Here is a 19,811-nt window from a genome sequence, read left to right as displayed (position 1 = left end):
CTGGTGGAATTACTAAAGAGCTTCCACAGAGGTGACATTTAAGCTAGATCTTTAAGAATGAGTGGGAGTTTTGCCAAGGTGGTTGAGGATATTTCAGGTGGAGGTAGTAACTCATACAAAGGTATGGAACTGTGAAATTGTGTGGTATGTTTTTGCACCTTTGAGATCATTGTGTTGATATTATGGGTAACATGAAGGAAATCTGGAAAGGTAGATCAGGGCCGGATTTTGGTCATTTTGACATCTAAGCAAAGGAATTTAGATTTTATTCTTTGTGTATCTTGAGATCACAGGGTGTTGGATGAATGAGATGGTGGCCACTGCTCATTCCAGCTCTGTTGGAATACTCTACATCTAGCAAAGCCTAAGTTTTCATTTTCTTCAGAACAGTTCATCCAGATATGCACTTAAAAAAAATGAATATACCTTACTGACTCACATAGCATTTCCTTACTACCACATTCTATCACAGTTTATTGATTGCTTGTTTTGATTTCTTTATTTCATCAGCTATTTATCTGAAGTTACCATGTCCATTTCTTTTTTACTTTGCTCTTGCTGTTTCTTGCTTCCACAGCAGGTTCTTACCTAACTTGCCCTAACCAGTGCTTGGCACTTGGTAGGCACATATTTGTATTGAATAAGTGAATGAACTATTCATTCTAATAGTTAATATCTTAAACCTCTAGTGTCTTAAGTCTAGTATTCTACCCTATAATGATGGTTTTCTAGTCCTTGTCTTCCTGCCTCCCCCCATAGCTCTTCATATTATTTCAGCACTTTGACCTCACTGCCTTCATTTTCTTCTAATCTGTTAGCTTCCCCCCTCCTCACTTTCTTATCTAACGAGCCTAGATTTCACTGTCCATCATTCCAGGTATATTTTTGTCAGTGTTTTGTTCTATCTCCCAGGCTCCCCTTTGTTTTTGTCCTGTCTCCCTATCATAATCCTTGCCTTGGCTCAATCTGATCCAAATTCAAGAATAGGACTGTTTGTTAGAAAAAATGACTTAACTGTGTAATTGGTGGCAGGTATATATTCATAGTCTTGAACATCATGTAGACTTCTTGAATTTCCCAGAAACCTTATGTTTCCTAGTCATCATAGTTTTCATTCCCACATCACTGTTCTTCTCTATTTTACTCTCTACTTTTCCTGCATTTTACAACTTTTATTTCCCTTCATCTATTTTACAAAGAAATTAGAGCTCTTAGAATGAATTTTCTCAACATGTTACCTTTATATTTACAGTTCTTTCTATATGCATGTCCATCTTTGCCTCCTTTCTTTCCATCCTAGTGCATGGATTATCCTTTCTCCTGTTTGATGTGAATCCTTTCACCTGTAGTCTATATCTATCCAACTCTACTTCTTTGGAGGCTTTGCTGTATCCGTCATCATCTCTCTTCCACTTTATATTCATCGTCATCAGTATGTAAATATGTTCACATGTGTCCTTTTTAATAACAAAAAAGCTGACCCTCCATGATTTCATGTCTTTATTTCCTTGACACTTATCCTAAATTCGGTATTTTCTCTGTTCCTATTCATTCTTCAATCCTCTGCAATCTGTTGAACTTCCTTAGAAGTGTCCTTGCCATGGTCCCCACAGACTTCTTTGTTCTGTAACTAGTGGGTGCTTTTTAGTGACTGCCCTGGTATTTCTTCTTCCTCTCGAAAATGTTCTTTCTAGTTTCCATAAGACCTCTTTCCTCTTACCTATATGTTGGTGTGTATTCTTTTATAGTTTCCTTTGCATAACAGCAAGCCACAGTTTGGTAAATCAGTTTTTTTTTATTTTTATTAAAAAAATTTTTTTTAACGTTTATTTATTTTTGAAACAATGCGAGAGACAGAGTGCAAGCAGCGGAGGGGCAGACAGAGGGAGACACAGAATCTGAAGCAGGCTCCAGGCTCTGCGCTGTCAGTCCAGAGCCTGATGCCAGGCTCGAACTCATGAACCGTGAGATCATGACCTGAGCCAAAGTCAGATGCTTAACTGACTGAACCACTCAGGCATCCCAGTAAATCAGTTCTTAATACAGATGTTTACTAAGGATTAGACAGGAGAAAATTAAAATTGTATTTACTGTCAAGAATTTGGAATGAAGATATTTTATGTTGCCGGTTATGGGTCATTTAAGATGCATTAAGCGTTATGATTCTCTTAAGGAGGTGAAGGGACCCAGTCACGAGTTGTAACTGATGGATTGTGAGGAATTGACCGTTCATCCTGACATTAAGTAACAACAAACAGCCCCTGGAATAGCAGTTAGCAACTGTCCCATCAGGTGTATTGTATTCAGTTCACTGGACAGGTATCTTTACCATACAGTTCATTGTTTTCTCTTTTTCTCTCTTTTCCCTTATCTACTCATTTCTTTAATCTTTTTAAATTATGACAAAGAATGCATATGTAAACATACATAAACCAAAGAAGTGGCTTTTTTTAATGCTCTAGAGTGAATATTGATGTAAGCACTGTCCAGTCTAAAAATAGAACGTAGTGCCCAGTCTACCTGGTGTGTACCTTTCTGGTTATACCACCACCACCTCCAGCCTTATCCCCAGAGGTAACCACTCTCAAACTTTTGAAGGTATCCCTTCATTTTCCTTATAGTTTTAAAAACTAAATACACATCTGTATGTAAAACTTAACCTGATTTAAACTTTGTGTAAATGGAAAAATACAGTAACTGTGTGTGTGTGTTTTGTGTGAGCATATCATTGTCTAATTTCTTTTACTCAGGGGTGATCTATGTTTTTGTCTATAGTTGAAGTTCATTCATTGTATTTATTGTGTCTGAATATATACATATATTCATAGTCTGAGTATACGATAATATGTTTATCCATTCTACTCTTGATGAACATTTGCATTGTTTCCATAACAGTGCTGTTATGAAGATTATTGTGTAATGGCATGGCACGGAATTGCTAGTAAAACTAAAAATCAGTTTTACTAGATTTTGTCTATCTATTATATATATTTTAAGGGGTGTCTGGGGGCTCGGTTGAGTGTCCAACTCTTGATTTCGACTCAGGTCATGATTTTCTGGTTCTGGGATTGAGCCTTGCATCAGGCTCAGCGCTGAGTGTGAAGCCTGTTTGAGAGTTTCCCTCTTTCTCTGCCCCTCCACTGCTCACACTGTCTCTCTCTCAAAATAAATAAATAAACTTTAAAAACATCAAAAAAGCTTGATTGGAAAGGCTCATCAGAGGAACATGGGAACTAAAGAGTTGGATATAGGAGTTTAGAAAAAGTCTACTTGCCAGGGTGCCTGAGTGGCTCAGTTGGTTAAGTGTCTGACTTGATTTTGGCTTGGGTCATGATCTCACAATTGGTGAGTTTGAGCCCTGTCAGTGTAGAGCCTGCTTGGTATTCTCTTTCTCTCCTCTCTCTCTGCCCCTACCTCCACTTGCGCACATGCTGTCTCTCTCAAAATAAATAAACATAAAATAAAATATAAAATAAAATAGTAAAATAAAGTAAAATAAAAAACTGTTCTCTAAGGAAATTGAGCCAGTTTTTATTCACACGAGCTTTATATGAGAATTTCAACTGCATTTGGTCATTCCTTATTTTTTTTTTACTTGTTATTGTTTCTATAAGTAATTAGCTGCTGTTACTTAATCTGAAAACTGTTTCTGTTTTTACATTTATATATAAAGAATCAGAATAAAAGTGTTTAAAAATGTGGGTTAGCATTAAGCCACCTGGGTCCATGCCATGAAACAATTTGTATTTTCATTACATTAAGTGTAGCCATGTATTTTTATTAAGTTAACCATTTTTAGATTCATATGGGATGACTATATTTTATATACACTTCCTAGAACTTTTGTTTTTACTTTTTAATCTAAAATGTCATTGCCGTATGAGTTTTTAGTCCTAAACTAACTGATGGTATTTAATAGAAAGAACTGCTATATATTCTATAGCAATACCACAGCTTAGGGTTTTATTATATAGATTTTATTTCTAGGAATTTATGTGGAGTATTTATTAGAGTAACTAATGGATCTTTATTTTTCTTTGAAGTTGGCCTTTGCCAGAGTTTGATCCAAGCCAAATTCGACTGATTGTGTATCAAGACTGTGAAAGACGAGGGAGAAATGTCTTGTTTGACTCCAGTGTTAAGAGAAAAAATGAGGACATATCAGTATCGGTGAGCATCATTATTGGTTGAAATTTAATGTCACATATTATAATTCAAGAAAGAAGGAGTGAAATTTCAATTATGACACTTTTGTCGTTACAAAACATCTTTATCATATTTTAAAAATTTAGAGCTGTGATTTTGAAACATTTTAAAGGAAAAACTTTATTATCATTCTAGCACCAGAGAACATTTTAATTTGATTATTTATTTTCCTACATAAATGTATTGTGAGATATGACTAGAGCTCCAGAGATCCTTATAGAGGATCTGGTCCAAACTCCCATCTTACAGTTGTGAGAAGTGTGACCTAGAGAGGTGAATTTATTTGTCTGAAGGAGCAAAGCATGTTAAATCTAGCCCTTAGTGCATGATATTTCCCTCTGCTCTACAGTCGTAAAAAGAGCACCTATTTTGTTAACTTTTGATGTCATATTTTGAAATATATTATGACTAGTTTAAGAGTAGTACATGGACATTCACTTGGTTGTCCTAGAAAATGTTAACCTTAAAAAAAATAGATATGCTAGTTATTTTACTAGCAAAAGGTGGGTTTATTTGGGAATAAAAAAAATTGTACTCCGGGACAAATAAGCTGAAGCAAAACCATAGGTAAGTCTAAGGAACAAAGGAGAGACATGCTTTTTTAAGGAGAAAAAGGGTAAGTTGGGAAGGTGGTTCAGAACAAAAAGTCCATTGGGGTAAACTGGGGAGTTTGAAGTGTCGTGGCTTCTCATTGGTGGAGCTACCCGTGGGTGGCGGTGGGGTGAGACGAATGAGGAACAACGCGTCTATTTCTTGGGTGGAGTAGTGGAGTACCATCCTCATGCAGGGTCAAGTGCCTGTAAGGTCAAGTCTGTCTCTTCCTGTTGAGTCTGCAGTTAGGTATGAGTGCTAGGGCATGAGCGCTACTCCTGCTGAACCCTCTGACTCCATTTTAGTGAGGTTTCCCATCCATTACGAATTTTCACAAAAACCTAGGTGATTGCTATTATCTTTACTTCTACTACTGCTAAAGACTCATTCTGTACATCTCTAATGTGGAAATCAAACCCTGGAACAGTGTTTTCTCCCTTCCTCTAAATTAATAATTTTCACTAACATTTTGCTAAATAGCTGGAAACAAAATGCTTTGGGAAAGCTTTTCCTAGAATTGTCTGTTAAAGCCAACAAATACTCATTTCTTGAGACTTAGGAGTTTATATTTGAGATTTTGTGTTATTAAAAATATTTGATATATTGGCCATAGTCTGTTTTATTTACAACTGCATCCTCAGCATCCACTACAGTGGCATATAATAGAAACTTGACTAATTTTTGAGTTAATTTCATTGCCGTGTTTTACAATGTCCCTTCTAATTACTAACACATTTCTCAGTTTTCTGGAGATGGTGCTTTGTTTAGATTTTTTAGCCATTCTTTGGATACTTTTTTCAATCTGATTTGAAAAGAGCATTGCAGAATGTTCTTAAAATACTGCTTATTTGTGCAAATAACTAAGGATTTATAAGTACTAGGCACTTGGAGATTTAGCAGTCTTTGCTCCTTGGTACCTACAATAAGGTATCCTTTTAGGGGAAGTAGACACTGAACAAATAAGTACACAAATAAATAATACCAAATTGTGATTAAGTGCTATGAATGAAACACACAGAATGCTTATGAGATTCCCTAGGAAGGGAACCAGTTTTCCTCATTTTGGATGTAGGGGTATTAAGAGGTCTCATTGAGGAAGTGAAATTCCAGCTGACATCTGAAGAAACCCAAGGCATGGAATAGGGGAAGAATATTCCTGGTAGAAGGACTTGCAAATGCAGACTACAAAGTGACTTAGAAGCTTTGTGAATTGAAGGAACTAAAAGAATGTCAGTCTGGATTGATAGCAAGTAGTATGTAAAGTAGCTAGAGATGAAATTGGAGAGAGAAAGACAGCAGGAGCCAGAGTATTTAGGGCTTTATCAGTCTCTGGGTTAGAAATTTAGATTAAGTTCTAAATGGAGAGGGAAGCCACTACCAGAATCTTTTTTTTTTTTTTTTTTTTTTTTTTTTAACGTTTTATTTATTTTTGAGACAGGGAGAGACAGAGCATGAACAGGGGAGGGTCAGAGAGAGGGAGACACAGAATCTGAAACAGGCTCCAGGCTCTGAGCTGTCAGCACAGAGCCCGACGCGGGGCTCGAACTCACGGACCGCGAGATCATGACCTGAGCTGAAGTCGGCTGCTTAACCGACTGAGCCACCCAGGCGCCCCTACCAGAATCTTTTTAACATTTCAAAAAATCATTTTGGTAGAGAGCCCAGATATAAACCCATGCATATATAATCAATTACTCTATGACAAAGGAGCCAAGAATATACAAGGGAGAAAGGACGGTCTCTTCAGTAAATGTTGGGAAAACTGCACAGTCACATACAAAAGAATGAAACTAGACCACTATCTAACACTGTACACAAAAACTGACTCCAGGTGGATTAAAGACTTAAACATAAGACCTGGAAGCATAAAACTCCTAAAAGAAAACATGGGCAGTGACTACTGATGGGAGAAAATATTTACAAGTCTTATATCCAATAAGGGGTTAAAATCCAAAAAATATAAGGAACTCAATAGCAAAAAACAAAAACAAAACGGAAAAAACAATAAACCAGTGCAATTAAGAAATGGACACAAGATTTGTATAGAATTTTTCCAAAGAAGACATACGAGTGGCCAGTAGTACAGGGAAAGGTGCTCAGCATCATTAATCATCAGGGAAATGCAAATCAAAACCACAATGAGATATTGTCTCACACTTGTCAGAATGGCTATTTTTAAAAAGACAAGAGGGGCGCCTGGTTGGTTCAGTTGGTTAAGTGTCCGACTTCAACTCTGGTCATGAACTTGTAGTTTGTGAGTTCGAGCCCCGTGTCAGGCTCGCTGCCGACCGCTCAGAGCCTAGAGCCTGGAGCCTGCTTCCGATTCTGTGTCTCCTTCTCTGTCTGCCCCTCCCCTGCTCACGCTGTTTCTCTCTCTCTCCCTCTCAAAAATAAATAAAGATTAAAAAAATTTAAAAAATAACAAGTGTTGTTGAGGGTGTAGAGAAAACGGAACTCTTGTGAACTGTTTGTGGGAATGTAAATTGGTGTAGCCACTATGGAAGACAGTAGGGGGAATCCTTAAAAAATTACAAATAGAACTACCATGTTATCTAACAATTCTGCTATTGCATATTTACCCAGTGAAAACACTTCAAAAAGATAAATGCACCCTATGTTTATTGTAGCATTATATACAATAGCCAAGACATGAAAGCAACCAAAGTTTACATCGTTGGATGAATGAAAGAAAATGTGTTAACAGCCATAAAATAGAAGATACTTTTGCCATTTGTGACAGCATGGATAGATCTTGAGGGCATTATTCTAAGTAAAATAAGTCAGATAAAGATAAATACTTTATGATTTTGCTTATATGTAGAATCCCCAAAAAAAGATTAAAGTCCTAAATAGAGATAACAGGAAGTGGTTGCCAGAGGGAGAGGGTGGGAAGTGGGCAAAATGGGTGAAAGGGGTCAAAAGGTACAAACTCCCAGTTATAAAATAAGTCATGGGGATGTAATGTCCAGAATGGTGATTATCTTTAAAAATATTGTCTTGTGTATTTGAAAGTTGTTAAAAGAGTAAAAGTTATCATCACACGAAAAAAAATTGGTGACTGTGTATATTGATGGATGTTAACTAGATTTATTGTAGAGGTAATTTTGCAGTATCTAAAAAAATCATTATGTTGTACACCAGAAACTAATATAATGTTATATGTCAGTTACCTCTCAGTTTAAAAGATACAGTGAAAAAATTAAGTTGCTGCTGTTAGGAGAATGGCTGGATGTGGGGGATGAGGGAGAAGGAAGTGTTTGGTGAATCCAACAGTTTGGTTTGAATAGTTGAATAATGAGATATAGCCTTATAGTGACAGAATTGTGGATGGTTAGACAGTTGAAATCTAAGATTGCATATGTGATAAGCATGTCTTCTTTGTATTTAGACTGCTGATAGCTCAGCAGAACTAGACTGAGGCTGACAGATTGATAATTGATTGATATATATTACTTTGATTTTTTAAGGAAGTATTTATTGAGAGTTTTCTTTGCTTGATAGTGTTCCACTGCATTGTAGCATAGGACCTCTCATTTATTATTTATCTTGATTAATGCTTATTCATTGTGTGTTTTTTCAGCATTATTACTTTTTTTCTTATGCAGCCTTGTGAGTCTTGACTCCTGCTGTTACTTGAACCCTCCCTCCCACTTTTTCTGGAATGATGCTTTATTGGTTCTTGTTAGTCTTCTCTCTTGCTGATGTCTTTCACGGTTAACTTTTTTCTTTGTCTGCAGACATTCACAAAGCCCCTTTATACAACACCAACAAAATGATTATCCTTTTACTTTCTCCTTCATGTCTGTGTCGTCTTTTTCTTTTTCTGACTCTTCATTCTTAGCATCTGTTGCTGTCTCAGTCTCTCTGCCTCACCGTCAGGCTGTCTGTCCTTTCTGTCCCCTGGTCTCCTTAATGTCTCTTCTTGATTTGCTTCATGCCTCTTGGTCTTTTCTCTCTCTCTATGTCTCGGTATTAATCTGTCTGCTGTCTCTAATCTCATACCACCCACTCATTCCTCATTTTTCTGAAATTTTCCTGTAAGCCTACTACTTAAAAAACAAACAAAAAACACAAAACTGTTCTTGGTGTGCCTGTGTGTGAAACAGTCATTTAAGCATTCAACTCTTCATTTCAGCTTAGGTCATCATCTCACAGTTCATGAGACTGAGCCCCACCTTGGGCTCTGTGCTGACAGTGCGGAACCTGCTTGGGATTCTCTCTCTCCCTCTCTCTTTGTGCCTCCCCTGCTCATGTATGTACACACTTTCTCTCTCAAAATAAATAAACATTAAAAAAAAGTTAAAAAACCTGTTCTCTGGGTGCATGGGTGGCTCAGTCACTTAAGCATCCAACTGTTGAGCTCAGGTCATGATCTCACGGTCCTAAGACTGAACCCTGAGTTGGGCTCTGTACTGAGCATAGAGCCTTCTTAAGATTCTCTCCACACTCTTTCATGCACGCTTACATTGCACTCTCTTTCTTTCTCTCTCTCAAAAAGACCCCAACAAAAACCCAAAAAAACCAATAAACCTTGAAAAACTAAAACTCAAACTTCTCTAGACTCACTGGTGACTAGAAATCAAACAGCCTTGAATATCTCCAGTCTCTCTTGGCTTCATATGTCCTCATCCTACGTGCCATTTTCCTAGATGAAGATTTATCCACTTTCAGGGTTCATTTTATCAGAACTTTATGACTCCTTTCTTTTTTTTTTTTTTTTTTAATTTTTTTTTTCAACGTTTTTTATTTATTTTTTGAGACAGAGAGAGACAGAGCATGAATGGGGGAGGGGCAGAGAGAGAGGGAGACACAGAATCGGAAACAGGCTCCGAGCCATCAGCCCAGAGCCTGACACGGGGCTCGAACTCACGGACTGCGAGATCGTGACCTGGTTGAAGTCGGACGCTTAACCGACTGCGCCACCCAGGCGCCCCTGTGACTCCTTTCTGATTCTTCTAGGTATATTCCTTTTCTCTTCTATCAAAATTCTCATAATCCTTTAGTCATAGTTTGTTCATAGACTTCTATATTATAGCTATATCTTTATGCACATTCATTATTAGTTGGGAAAGAAAGAAAGTAAAAAATTCATCTGTTATTTACCTTAGTTTCCTAAACTGCCCACTGCCTCACATGTGGTAAGAAGTACTCAGGATGTGATTTGATCAATTTTAGTTATAGTTAGGAAGTTTATTATCAAAATCCTGTAAATACTTTCATGAAGATTTTATATGTTCCTTTTGAATACTGTGAATCACATCAAAATACTCATTGTTTCCTCCAAATTGCAAGCTGTTTGAATCTTTAAGTGATTTTTAAAAATCTACAATTACTGTACCTTTGGAACTTCAAATCATGTGGGCTCTACATAGGCAAAGAAGGACTGTGTGAGTAAATGATATATATTTTTTTACTTCTTACAGAATATTTGAGTCCATACATAATGAGATAGTTTAGACATTAGCAGTTTGCTGAATAAAGGTAAATCATTCAACCTTGTCTTTGCAGAGCAACATTCTATTTTCATATGATAAATACTGAAGTCACTTCTCCTATCCTTCCTCTTTCTTAGTTTAAAACAGTCTACCAAAGATAAGGATTACAAATATTAATTTGGACATGTGTTTTTACCAGAAATTTTATTGCGAAAGTTCTCTCTTAAAATTGAGAAAATAATACCATAATTTATAAATGGAGAATTAAATTTTATAGTGTGAGTCATACGAAATTGCTTTACTCTGTTCCCTTTACCAAAAAGAAATTAACATTTTCCAATTTGGAAGCAGCTTTGGGAGACAGCATTTTCCAATTTGGTTTTGGGTTAGGACATGATCTCACGGTTGTGAGATCAAGCCCTGCATTGGGTTTCACACTGGGAGTGGAGCCTGCTTGGGATTTGCTCTCTCCTTTTCCCTCTCACACTTGCATGCATGCCTAAATACACTCAATCTCTCAAAAAAAAAAAAAAAAAAAAAAAAGAGCACTGTAAAAATACTTAATGAGGTCCCTTTAAATAAAACACATGACAGATAGTTTTCTTTGTAAAGGTGATTCACTTTATTCACTTTATTGAGTATTTTTTATTTAGGATGGGAGGGGGAAAGGCAGGTAATATTTTCACAATGGCATACTGATTCATATCTGGATTTGGTTGAACCAAGGAATTCTCTATGAAGAGCATGGCAGCACCTTAGATGGATAAACAGATTTTTTCTATATTTCCATGCAAAGAAAATACTGTCTCTTTAGAATATATTTAATGGGTTTAATGGGAAAATGAGTGAACTGTGTATTTTGTCTTTTTAATTTTGTGACTTATAAATTACATGAATGCTTTGATTTTGTGTTAGAAATTAAAGTACTTTGCATGCTAAAATGTCTTATAATGTTAAAATTATATTGATCAGTGTATAGCTTTTCAGAACATGTGTATTTCAGCTTTATTATATTTTTTGAAAATGACTATTGAACTGTAAAGATTAAAATGAATACATTCAATGATTTTAATAAAGTAACTCACTTTGTAAAAGAATTATTTTTATTTTTTGTTTTTTACATTCAGTCCTCAGACCTTATTCATTTTATAGCTGAAATATAAAAATCACTGTGATGTCGTTTCTTTGAACACTGATGTAGCCAAATGTGTCCTGTGTGATTTCATCCTGTGATACTCTCCTTATCCTGGACATTGTTTTTGTTTTAATGATAATGTAATGCTATTTCTTGAGTTCTCAGTGAAATTATATGATCATTTACATGCTTTAGCTTTTAATCATTATATTCAAGTATAAAATTGTATAGCAAATGCACGTAAGTTTGGAAAGGTGAACACAAATTACAGTGTATGAGTTTTGTACACATTGAAGCATTGTATAAGTACTAATAGTTGAGTCTTAATTATGAGACCAAATTTGGAACATTGGATTTTAGGTCGTTGGAGCTGTAAAAAAGGTAATATACAGGAATCAGTAAGCTCCATATATACTTACAGGTTTCAGCTAGATGATATGAAGGTAGCTAAGACAACATTTAAAATAGCAACTTAAAAAAGTGCCTTGCATAAATTAAAAAAAAAACAAACAAAAAACAATTATGCTTTCAGAACTTTAAAAGTCTCCAAAAGTATATAGAATCTTACTGGAGCAAATGGAAAGGCAAAATATATTTTTGGGTAATACTCACTGTCCTAAAGTTGTCCATTCTCTCTAAGTTGCTTTGTAAAATAATGCAATCCCAATAAAAAAAGACCATCCTTTTTTGGTTTGTTTGTTTTTGGTGGAGGGCATTGTGTGGAACTAGGCAGAGGAATCTGAAGTTCAAATGGAAAAAAAATAAGCAGTAACTGGTTGGAAAACTGAAAAAAGGACAGTAAGGATGAGCTAGCTGTACCAGATTTGCAAAAATACTTTAAGTTTCAGTAATTAAAACAGTGTGTAATTGGCACACTAATAGGCAAAGAGATTAACAGAGTAAGATAAAGAAACACAAATAGATCCACATACACACAGGTATTTAGTATATGATAAAGACATCATCTTAAATCAATAAAGATCAGTAAATGGTATTGAGTCACATAACTAGAGTAAAGATAAATTTGGATTTGTACTTCAAGTATATTAGACATAATAATGTAAAAAAAAGTAAAACTACAATATTACACAGGAAAATGTGAGTTCCTATTTTTTTGTGGAATGAAGGAGACTTTTCTAACTATGACTTAAAATACAGGGGCCATAAAGTAAAAGACTCATAACTTTGACAACCATTACACATGTAATAGGATTTATATTTTCATTCCTAATAAAGGAAACAAAAATGAAAAGTATACTGTGATTTTCGTTCTTTCCTTTTAGATTGGCAAAAACTCAGATGTTTAATCATGATACTTTGCTGTAAAAGTGAATGAGTAAAGTGATACAATCTCCATGGAGTTAATCTTGCAGTGTCTACTAATATAATATCTATTTTTGCTTTCTTTTGTTGTTTTATTTACATTTGATTTATTCCCTGCCACACACAAAGGATGTAAATTGCCTTCCAAAATGTATAAAATGTAAGAAGAGTGCATTTTATTTATTTATTTATTTATTTATTTATTTATTTATTTAGTAAATTTTATTTATTGAGAAAGAGAGAGGGAGGGGCAGAAAGAAGGGACAGAGAGAATCCCAAACAAGCTCTGCATTGCTAGCACAGAACCTGATGCAGGGCTCAATCTCACCAACTGTGAGATTATGACCTGAGCTGAAATCAAGAGTGGGATGCTTAACCATCTGAGCCTCCTAGGCGCCTGAAGAAGAGTACATTGTAAATAGGTAAGAAAAATAAGAAAAGGAGTAATTAAGGTGAAGCCTATTATTTTTATATTATCATCATGACATCAAGTAATTAATGGTTCAGAGTAGGAGAAACTCAGTGATCCAAAGAGGATGAAGAAACAGTTCCTAAAATAGTAATCTATTATATGAAGATAAGGTACTGCACAAGAGTTTATCAGTTATAATAAGCTCTTTCATAATTTCTTACCATAGCACGATATTGTGGGGAAAAAACATTGACTTTGAAATCATAGTCCCAACTCCCCCCCCCGCCCAGCTTTTTTGCAATATAGTAGACATACAGCATTGTTTAAGTGTAAGGTATACAATGTAGTTATTTTATGTATGTGTATATGGAAAAGAGATTGTCACAGTAAAGTAAGTTATCACATCTATCATGTCACACAGAATTTTTATGTGTGTTTGTGATGAGAACTTTTCAGATTTACTCTCTTGGTAACTTTTGTACTGTTAACTATAGTCACCATGCTGTACATTACATCCTCAGAACTTAACTCATTCTTTATCTGGAAGTTTGTACAGAGTTCCAGCTTGGAATCTATGCATATTGTGGTGATGATAATACCTACCTCAAAGGATTATTGTACAGAAAAATTAGACAATGTATGTAAGGCCCCAAACATAGGCACCAGGCAAATTGTACCTTTCTTTTTTAAATTCAATTCTGTTCACAGAAAAATAGAGCTAACTAAAATTTAGGTCATGGGAATGAACAGATTTTTAGAGTAGGAAGAAATTCTATTGATGGTCCTATCCAGTGATTGTCTGTGCGTGACAAGGTCCTGGGGCACTTGTTAAAAATACAGATTCTGAGTCTGTATCCCCAGAGATTCTTTTTTTCTTTTTTAAATTTTAATTCCAGTATAGTTAACATATAGTGTTGTATTAGTTTCAAGTGTATAAAATGGTTCTTCAGTAGTTCTATACACTACTTAATGCCCATCATTATAAATGTACTTTTAATCCCCTTCATTTATTTCACTCATTCCTGACCTCATATCTGGTAACCATCAATTTTCTATAGTTTAGAATTTTTTTTGTCTTTTTTTTCTTTGTTCATTTGTTTCTTAAATTCCACGTTTGAGTGAAATCATATGGTATTTGTCTTTCTCTGACTTATTTCATTTAGCATTATACTCCCTAGAGTATAATAATCCCATTTATTATGTTATTGCAAATGTTATTGCAAATGGCAAGATTTCATTCTTTTTTATGACTGAATATTTCCTAATGTGTATATCTCCCTCACATAGTCTCTAGCCATTCATCTATTGATGGACACTTGAGCTGCTTCCATAATTTGGCTATTATAAATAATGGTGCAATAAACACAGGGGTGCATTTATCTTTTTGAATTCGTGTTTTTGTATTTTTTGGGTAAATACCCAGTAGTGGAGTTACTGGATCATATGGCATTTCTATTTTTAATTTTTTGAGGAACATCCATACTGGTTTTTCCACAGTGGTTTCACCAGTTGGCATTCCCACAAACAGTGCACAAGGGGTGCCATTCTCTGCATCTTTGTCAACCTTTCTTGTTTTTTGTTTTTTTAATTTTAGCCATTCTTACAGGTGTAAGAGATATTTCATTATGCTTTTGATTTGCATTTCCCTGATGATTAGTGATGTGGAACACCTTTTCATGTGTCTTTTGGCCATCTGTAGGTCTTCTTTGCAGAAATGTTTGTTCACGTCTTATGCTCATTTTTAATTGGATTGTGTGTTTTTTGGTGTTGAGTTGTATAAGTTCTTTTTATATTTTGGATACTAACCCTTTATCATAGAAGTCATTTGCAAATATCTTCTCCCATTCCATAGGCTTTTTAAAAATTTTGTTGTTTCCTTTGCTGTGCAAAATATTTTTATTTTGATGTAGTCCCAATAATTTATTTTTGCTTTTCTTTCCCTTGAAATAGAAAAATGTTGCTATGGCTGATGTCAGATTACTGCCTGTGCACTCTTCTAGGATTTTTATGGTTTCTTGTGTCACGTTTAGGTCTTTAATCCATTTTCAGTTTATTTTTGTGTATTATGTAAGAAAGTGGTCCAGTTTCATTCTTTTTGCTTGTAGCTGTCCATTTTTCCCAACACAGTTTGTTGGAAAGAGAGTCTTGTTCCCACTGCATATTCTTTCTCCTTTGTTGATGATGAAATTACTGTATCATTTTGGGGTTATTTCTGGGCTCTCTGTTCTGTTCCGTTCATCTTTGTGTCTATTTTTATGACAATACCATACTGTTTTGATTACTACAGCTTTGTAATATATGTTAAAAATCTAGGATTGTGACACCTCCAGTTTTATTTTTCTTTTTCAAGACTGCTTTGGGTATTCAGGGTCTTCTGTGGTTCCATACAAATTGTAGGATTGTGTGTTGTAATTCTGTGAAAAATGCTGTTGCTATTTTGGTAGAAAGTACATTAAAACTGTAGATTGCTTTGGGTAGTGTGGCTGTTTTAACAGTATTTGTTCTTCCAATCCATAACCGTGGAATACCTTTCCATTTGTTTGTGTCGTCTTCAATTTCTCTAATCATTGTGTTACAGTTTTCAATGTTCATTTATTTTTGAGAAGGAGAGAGAGAGAGAGAGAGAGAGAGACAGCATGAGCAGGGGAGGGAGCAGAGGAGGGGCAGAGAGAGAGGGAGACACAGAATCCAAAGCAGGCTCCAGGCTCTGAACCACCAGCACAGAGCCTGATGTGGGGCTTGAACTCATGAACGGTGAGATCATGACCTGAGCTGAACTTGGACATTTAATCGACTGAGCCACCCAGGTGCCCCTTGTGTTACAGTTTTCAGAGAACAGGTCTTTCATCTCCTTGGTGAAATTTATTACTTGGTATTTTATTATTTTTGGTGCAGTTGTATCGCTTCTCGGCCTTTTGGCTAAGATCAAGTGTAGTATTTTTGGTGCAGTTGTAAATGGGATTGTTTATTTACTTTCCCTTTTGGCTGCTTCATTATTAGTGTATACAAATGCAATGGATTTCTGTGTATTGATTTTGTATCCTGCAACTTTACTGAATTCATTAATCAGTTCTGGTAGTCTTTTGGTGAAGTCTTCAGAGTTTTCTATATATATATATAGTATAATTAGTGAAAAGTTTTACCTGCAATTATTGAAAGTTTTACTTCTTTCTTACCAATTTGGATGCCTTTTTTGTTGTTGTTGTTGTCTCATTGCTGTGAGTGGGACTTCCAATACTATGTTGAATAAAAGTGTTGAGAGTAGACATCCTTGTCTTGTTCTTGATCTTAGGGAAAGGGCTCTCAGTTTTTCACGATTGAGTATGACATTAGTTGTGGATTTTTCATATATGGCTTTTACTATGTTTCCTTTAAACGTCCTTTGTTGAGAGTTTTTATCATGAATGAATGGTGTGCTTTGTCACTTTTTTTTTGTATCTATTGAAATGATCATATGGTTTTTATGCTTTCTTTTGCTAATGTGAAGTATCACATTGATTGATTGATTTGTGAATATTGAACCACCTTTGCAACCCAGAAATAAATCCCCCTTGATTCTGGTGGATGATTTTTTTAATGTATTGTTGAATTTGGTTTACTGGTGTTTTGTTGAGAAATTTTGCATCTGTGTTCATCAGGGATATTGGCCTGTAGTTCTCTTTTTTAGTGGTGTCTTTATCTGGTTTGGGTATCAAGGCAATGCTGGCCTCATAGGATGAATTTGGAAACTTTTCTTCCTCTTCTATGTTTTGTAATAGTTTGAGAAGAATAGGTATTAACTCTTTTTTAAATGTTTATTAAAATTCACCTGTGAAGTCATGTGGTCCTGAACTTTTGTTTGTGAGGAGTTTTCTGATTACCAATAAAACTTCATTGCTGGTATTGGTCTGTGCACATTTTCTATTTCTTCCTGATTCAGTTTTGGGATGTTATGTGTATCTAGGAATTTTCCATTTTTGATTAGTCTGGCCAGGTATTGTTGATCTTTTCAAAGAAGCAGCTCCTGGTTTCATTGATGTGTTCTATTGTTTTTTTAGTTTCTATTTTGTTTATTTCTTCTCTAATACTATATTTTTTTATTATATCCTTTTATATCCTATTATATTCTTTCTTCCTTTACTATATCCTTTCTTCTACTGGTTTTGGGCTTTATTTGTTCCTCTTTTTGTAGCTTCATTAGGTGTAAGGTTAGATTGTTTATTTTAGATTCTTCTTGCTTCTTGAGGTAGGCCTGTATTGCTGAACCTCTTTTATTGTTTACCATTGTGCTTTCATTTTCATTTGTCTCCATGTATTTTTTACATTTCCTCTGATTTTTTTTTTTTCCTAGAGAGAGTGAGAAGGCACATACACACATGAGAGGGAGGGGCAGAGCAAGAGAGAGAGAATCCTAAGCAGGCTCCACTCCCAGCGTGGAGCCCAATGCAGGGTTCGATCTCATGACCATGAGATCATTACCTAAGCTGAAACCAAGAGTCAGATACTTAACTGACTAAGCCACCCAGGCGTCCTTTCATTTCCTTTTTGATTTCTCAGTTGACCCATGAATTGTTTAGTAGCATGTTATTTAACCTCCATGTATTGTGTTTTTTCCAGACTTTTTCTTGTGGTTGATTTTTTAGTTTCATAGTGTTGTGGTCAGAAAAGATACATGGAATGACTTTGATCTTTTTGAATTTGTTGAGACTTACTCTGTACCCTCACATACGATCTATTCTGGAGAATGTTCTGTGTGCACTTGAATGTGTATTGTGCTGCAGGGACCTTTGCCTGTGTTATCCTCTGAAGCTTTCATTGGTGAGTGGAGCCTGTAGTCAGACCAGGCCCACTGCTAGAGTCTAGTTTGAACTGGTGTGTGTGGTTGTCTTCCCCTCTCCTTGTGCAGGAGTCACTTTGACGTGGTCCTGGCCCCTTACCAAGCTGCTTGCATACTCTCAGGTTTGTGCACTGCCTTGGCTGGCTCTGTCCAAAGGTCTGTTGGAGGAGGCAAGTCTGCAGGAGAAAACAGGGGCAGGCTTCTTAGTATTAGCCAGGTCTGGACAGGTCTGTTGTGGGATGGGACCTGGAATGAGGCATAGTTGGAGGGGGCTTGTATGGAAGAGAACACAGGAGTATGGTACTCTGTTAACAAGTTAGTTGGAGCTTGTTGGGGCTGAGGTTTCTCCCCCCAAGTGTCCATGTGTCTAGTCTGGGGGTGGGAGGGGTGGGGGAGGGAAATGGTGCCTTCCAACTCCTTTCTTCCTGGAAAAGTCTTCCAAGGATCCCTGTCCCTCCAACACACGCTCTGAGATTAGTAAACACCTCTCTCTCCCATATACTTGAGGCATTTTTCAGACTGCTGCTTCTATGCCGTATCTCCACAGGGCTGTTGTTGGTGCTCTTTATGCATGGGGACTCAGTTTCCTCTGCCCTCTCTGCTCTCCTAGAGCTGAGCCTGCTGATTTTAAAGCTCCAGGTGTTAAGCCCCACTGATGGTAAGAACTTGTGAGATTAAGCCCCACTGGTTTTCAAAAGCCAAATGTTATGGAGACTGGTCTTCCCTATATGGGATCCCTATGCTTAGGGTGCTTGGCCTGAAGGTCTGTTTCTTATCCCTCTCTGAGCCTGTGATGTTGGTGTCCTTCCCTTATGCAGACAGTCCCATGGTCCATTTAACTCCTGATCACTTCCCTCCCTTCCTTCCTTCCTTCCTTCCTTCCTTCCTTCCTTCCTTCCTTCCTTCCATGTGGCCTTATCTCTACATTTAGCTGTGGAGAGTCTGTTCTGCCAGTCTTGGGTCATTTTCTTGGTTATTTACACTGATATGGGTGTTAGTTAGTTGTGTTCGTGGGGTGACATGTGGTTAGGATCTTCCAACTCCACCATCTTCCCTGGAAGTCTTATCTATTCTTGTTTTAATCCAGCAGTTCCACCAGCAATATCCTTCCTTAACAGATGAATGGTTAAATAAGCTATAATATATTTACACACTGGAATACTATTCAGCTGTATGAAAAAAAGAAGGAGGAGGATTTCTAACAATAAATGGAAAGATTCTCTAGGCTTTTAGAGGAAAATAAAGCAAGGACAGAACTGAATTACTTACCTTTTCTGAAATAGAGAAAGAAAAGTAATACTGTGTTTTTATTTGCAAAAAGAAATTTTAGAAGGATAATAATAAACCAGTTAAAGTGACTTATTGGGAATATGTGGAGTGGGAAATAGGGTACTACAAGAAGGGTTTCTAGATTTCCGTGTGTATACTTACTTATTTTGTTTTTGCTTTTGAGTCATATGAATGGATTACTTATGTACAACTTAAAATTATTAAAAGTCGACTGAACAAGAAAAAAATTGAAAATTTATGTGAAAGACTTGTAAACTAAAAATACCATGTAAGTGTTGGTTACTTATTTGAATTTCAGTTGTGATATAGAATCTGGAACATAAAATATGGTTATGTGTCAAGGTTAAAATTTTTAATCCCCCATGTCTTTCTACCTTCCATCCATTTACCTTTTCTGAACAATTTAGTCCTAAAGCCATTAGGTAGGGCTGAACACTGATGTCAGTTGGTCGAGACATGGTGGTCCAGAGTAGAGTATTAGAACCCAAGTAAGTTAAGGAGGACATCTCCATAGCTGCTGCCTAATACAGAGTGTCAGTGCCCAAGTGGGATGTTGAGGGCATCCATCTTGGCTGGCTGAGCCTGAGGAAAAGAAAATGTCCA

At 36.1% G+C, this 19,811-nt stretch overlaps 1 protein-coding gene and 1 pseudogene across 2 annotated transcripts in view; both read left to right on the top strand.

Moving 5' to 3' along the window:
- The window catches only part of FNIP1 (folliculin interacting protein 1), a 154,679-nt gene that overhangs the window by 62,744 nt on the left and 72,124 nt on the right, over positions 1–19,811 (top strand). For both annotated transcript variants that reach the window (XM_042934488.1, XM_042934481.1), the window contains exon 2: positions 4,044–4,170. In XM_042934488.1, the coding sequence (XP_042790422.1) occupies positions 4,044–4,170 (127 nt within the window). The remainder of the gene's footprint in view (positions 1–4,043; positions 4,171–19,811) is intronic.
- On the top strand, positions 16,002–16,166 carry LOC122203117 (annotated as a pseudogene).

The sequence above is a fragment of the Panthera leo genome, chromosome A1 (genome assembly GCF_018350215.1).
Source record: "Panthera leo isolate Ple1 chromosome A1, P.leo_Ple1_pat1.1, whole genome shotgun sequence".
Taxonomy (NCBI): domain Eukaryota; kingdom Metazoa; phylum Chordata; class Mammalia; order Carnivora; family Felidae; genus Panthera; species Panthera leo.
The sequence above is the reverse complement of the archived record's forward strand: the minus strand, read 5'-3'. Positions and strand labels throughout refer to the sequence as shown.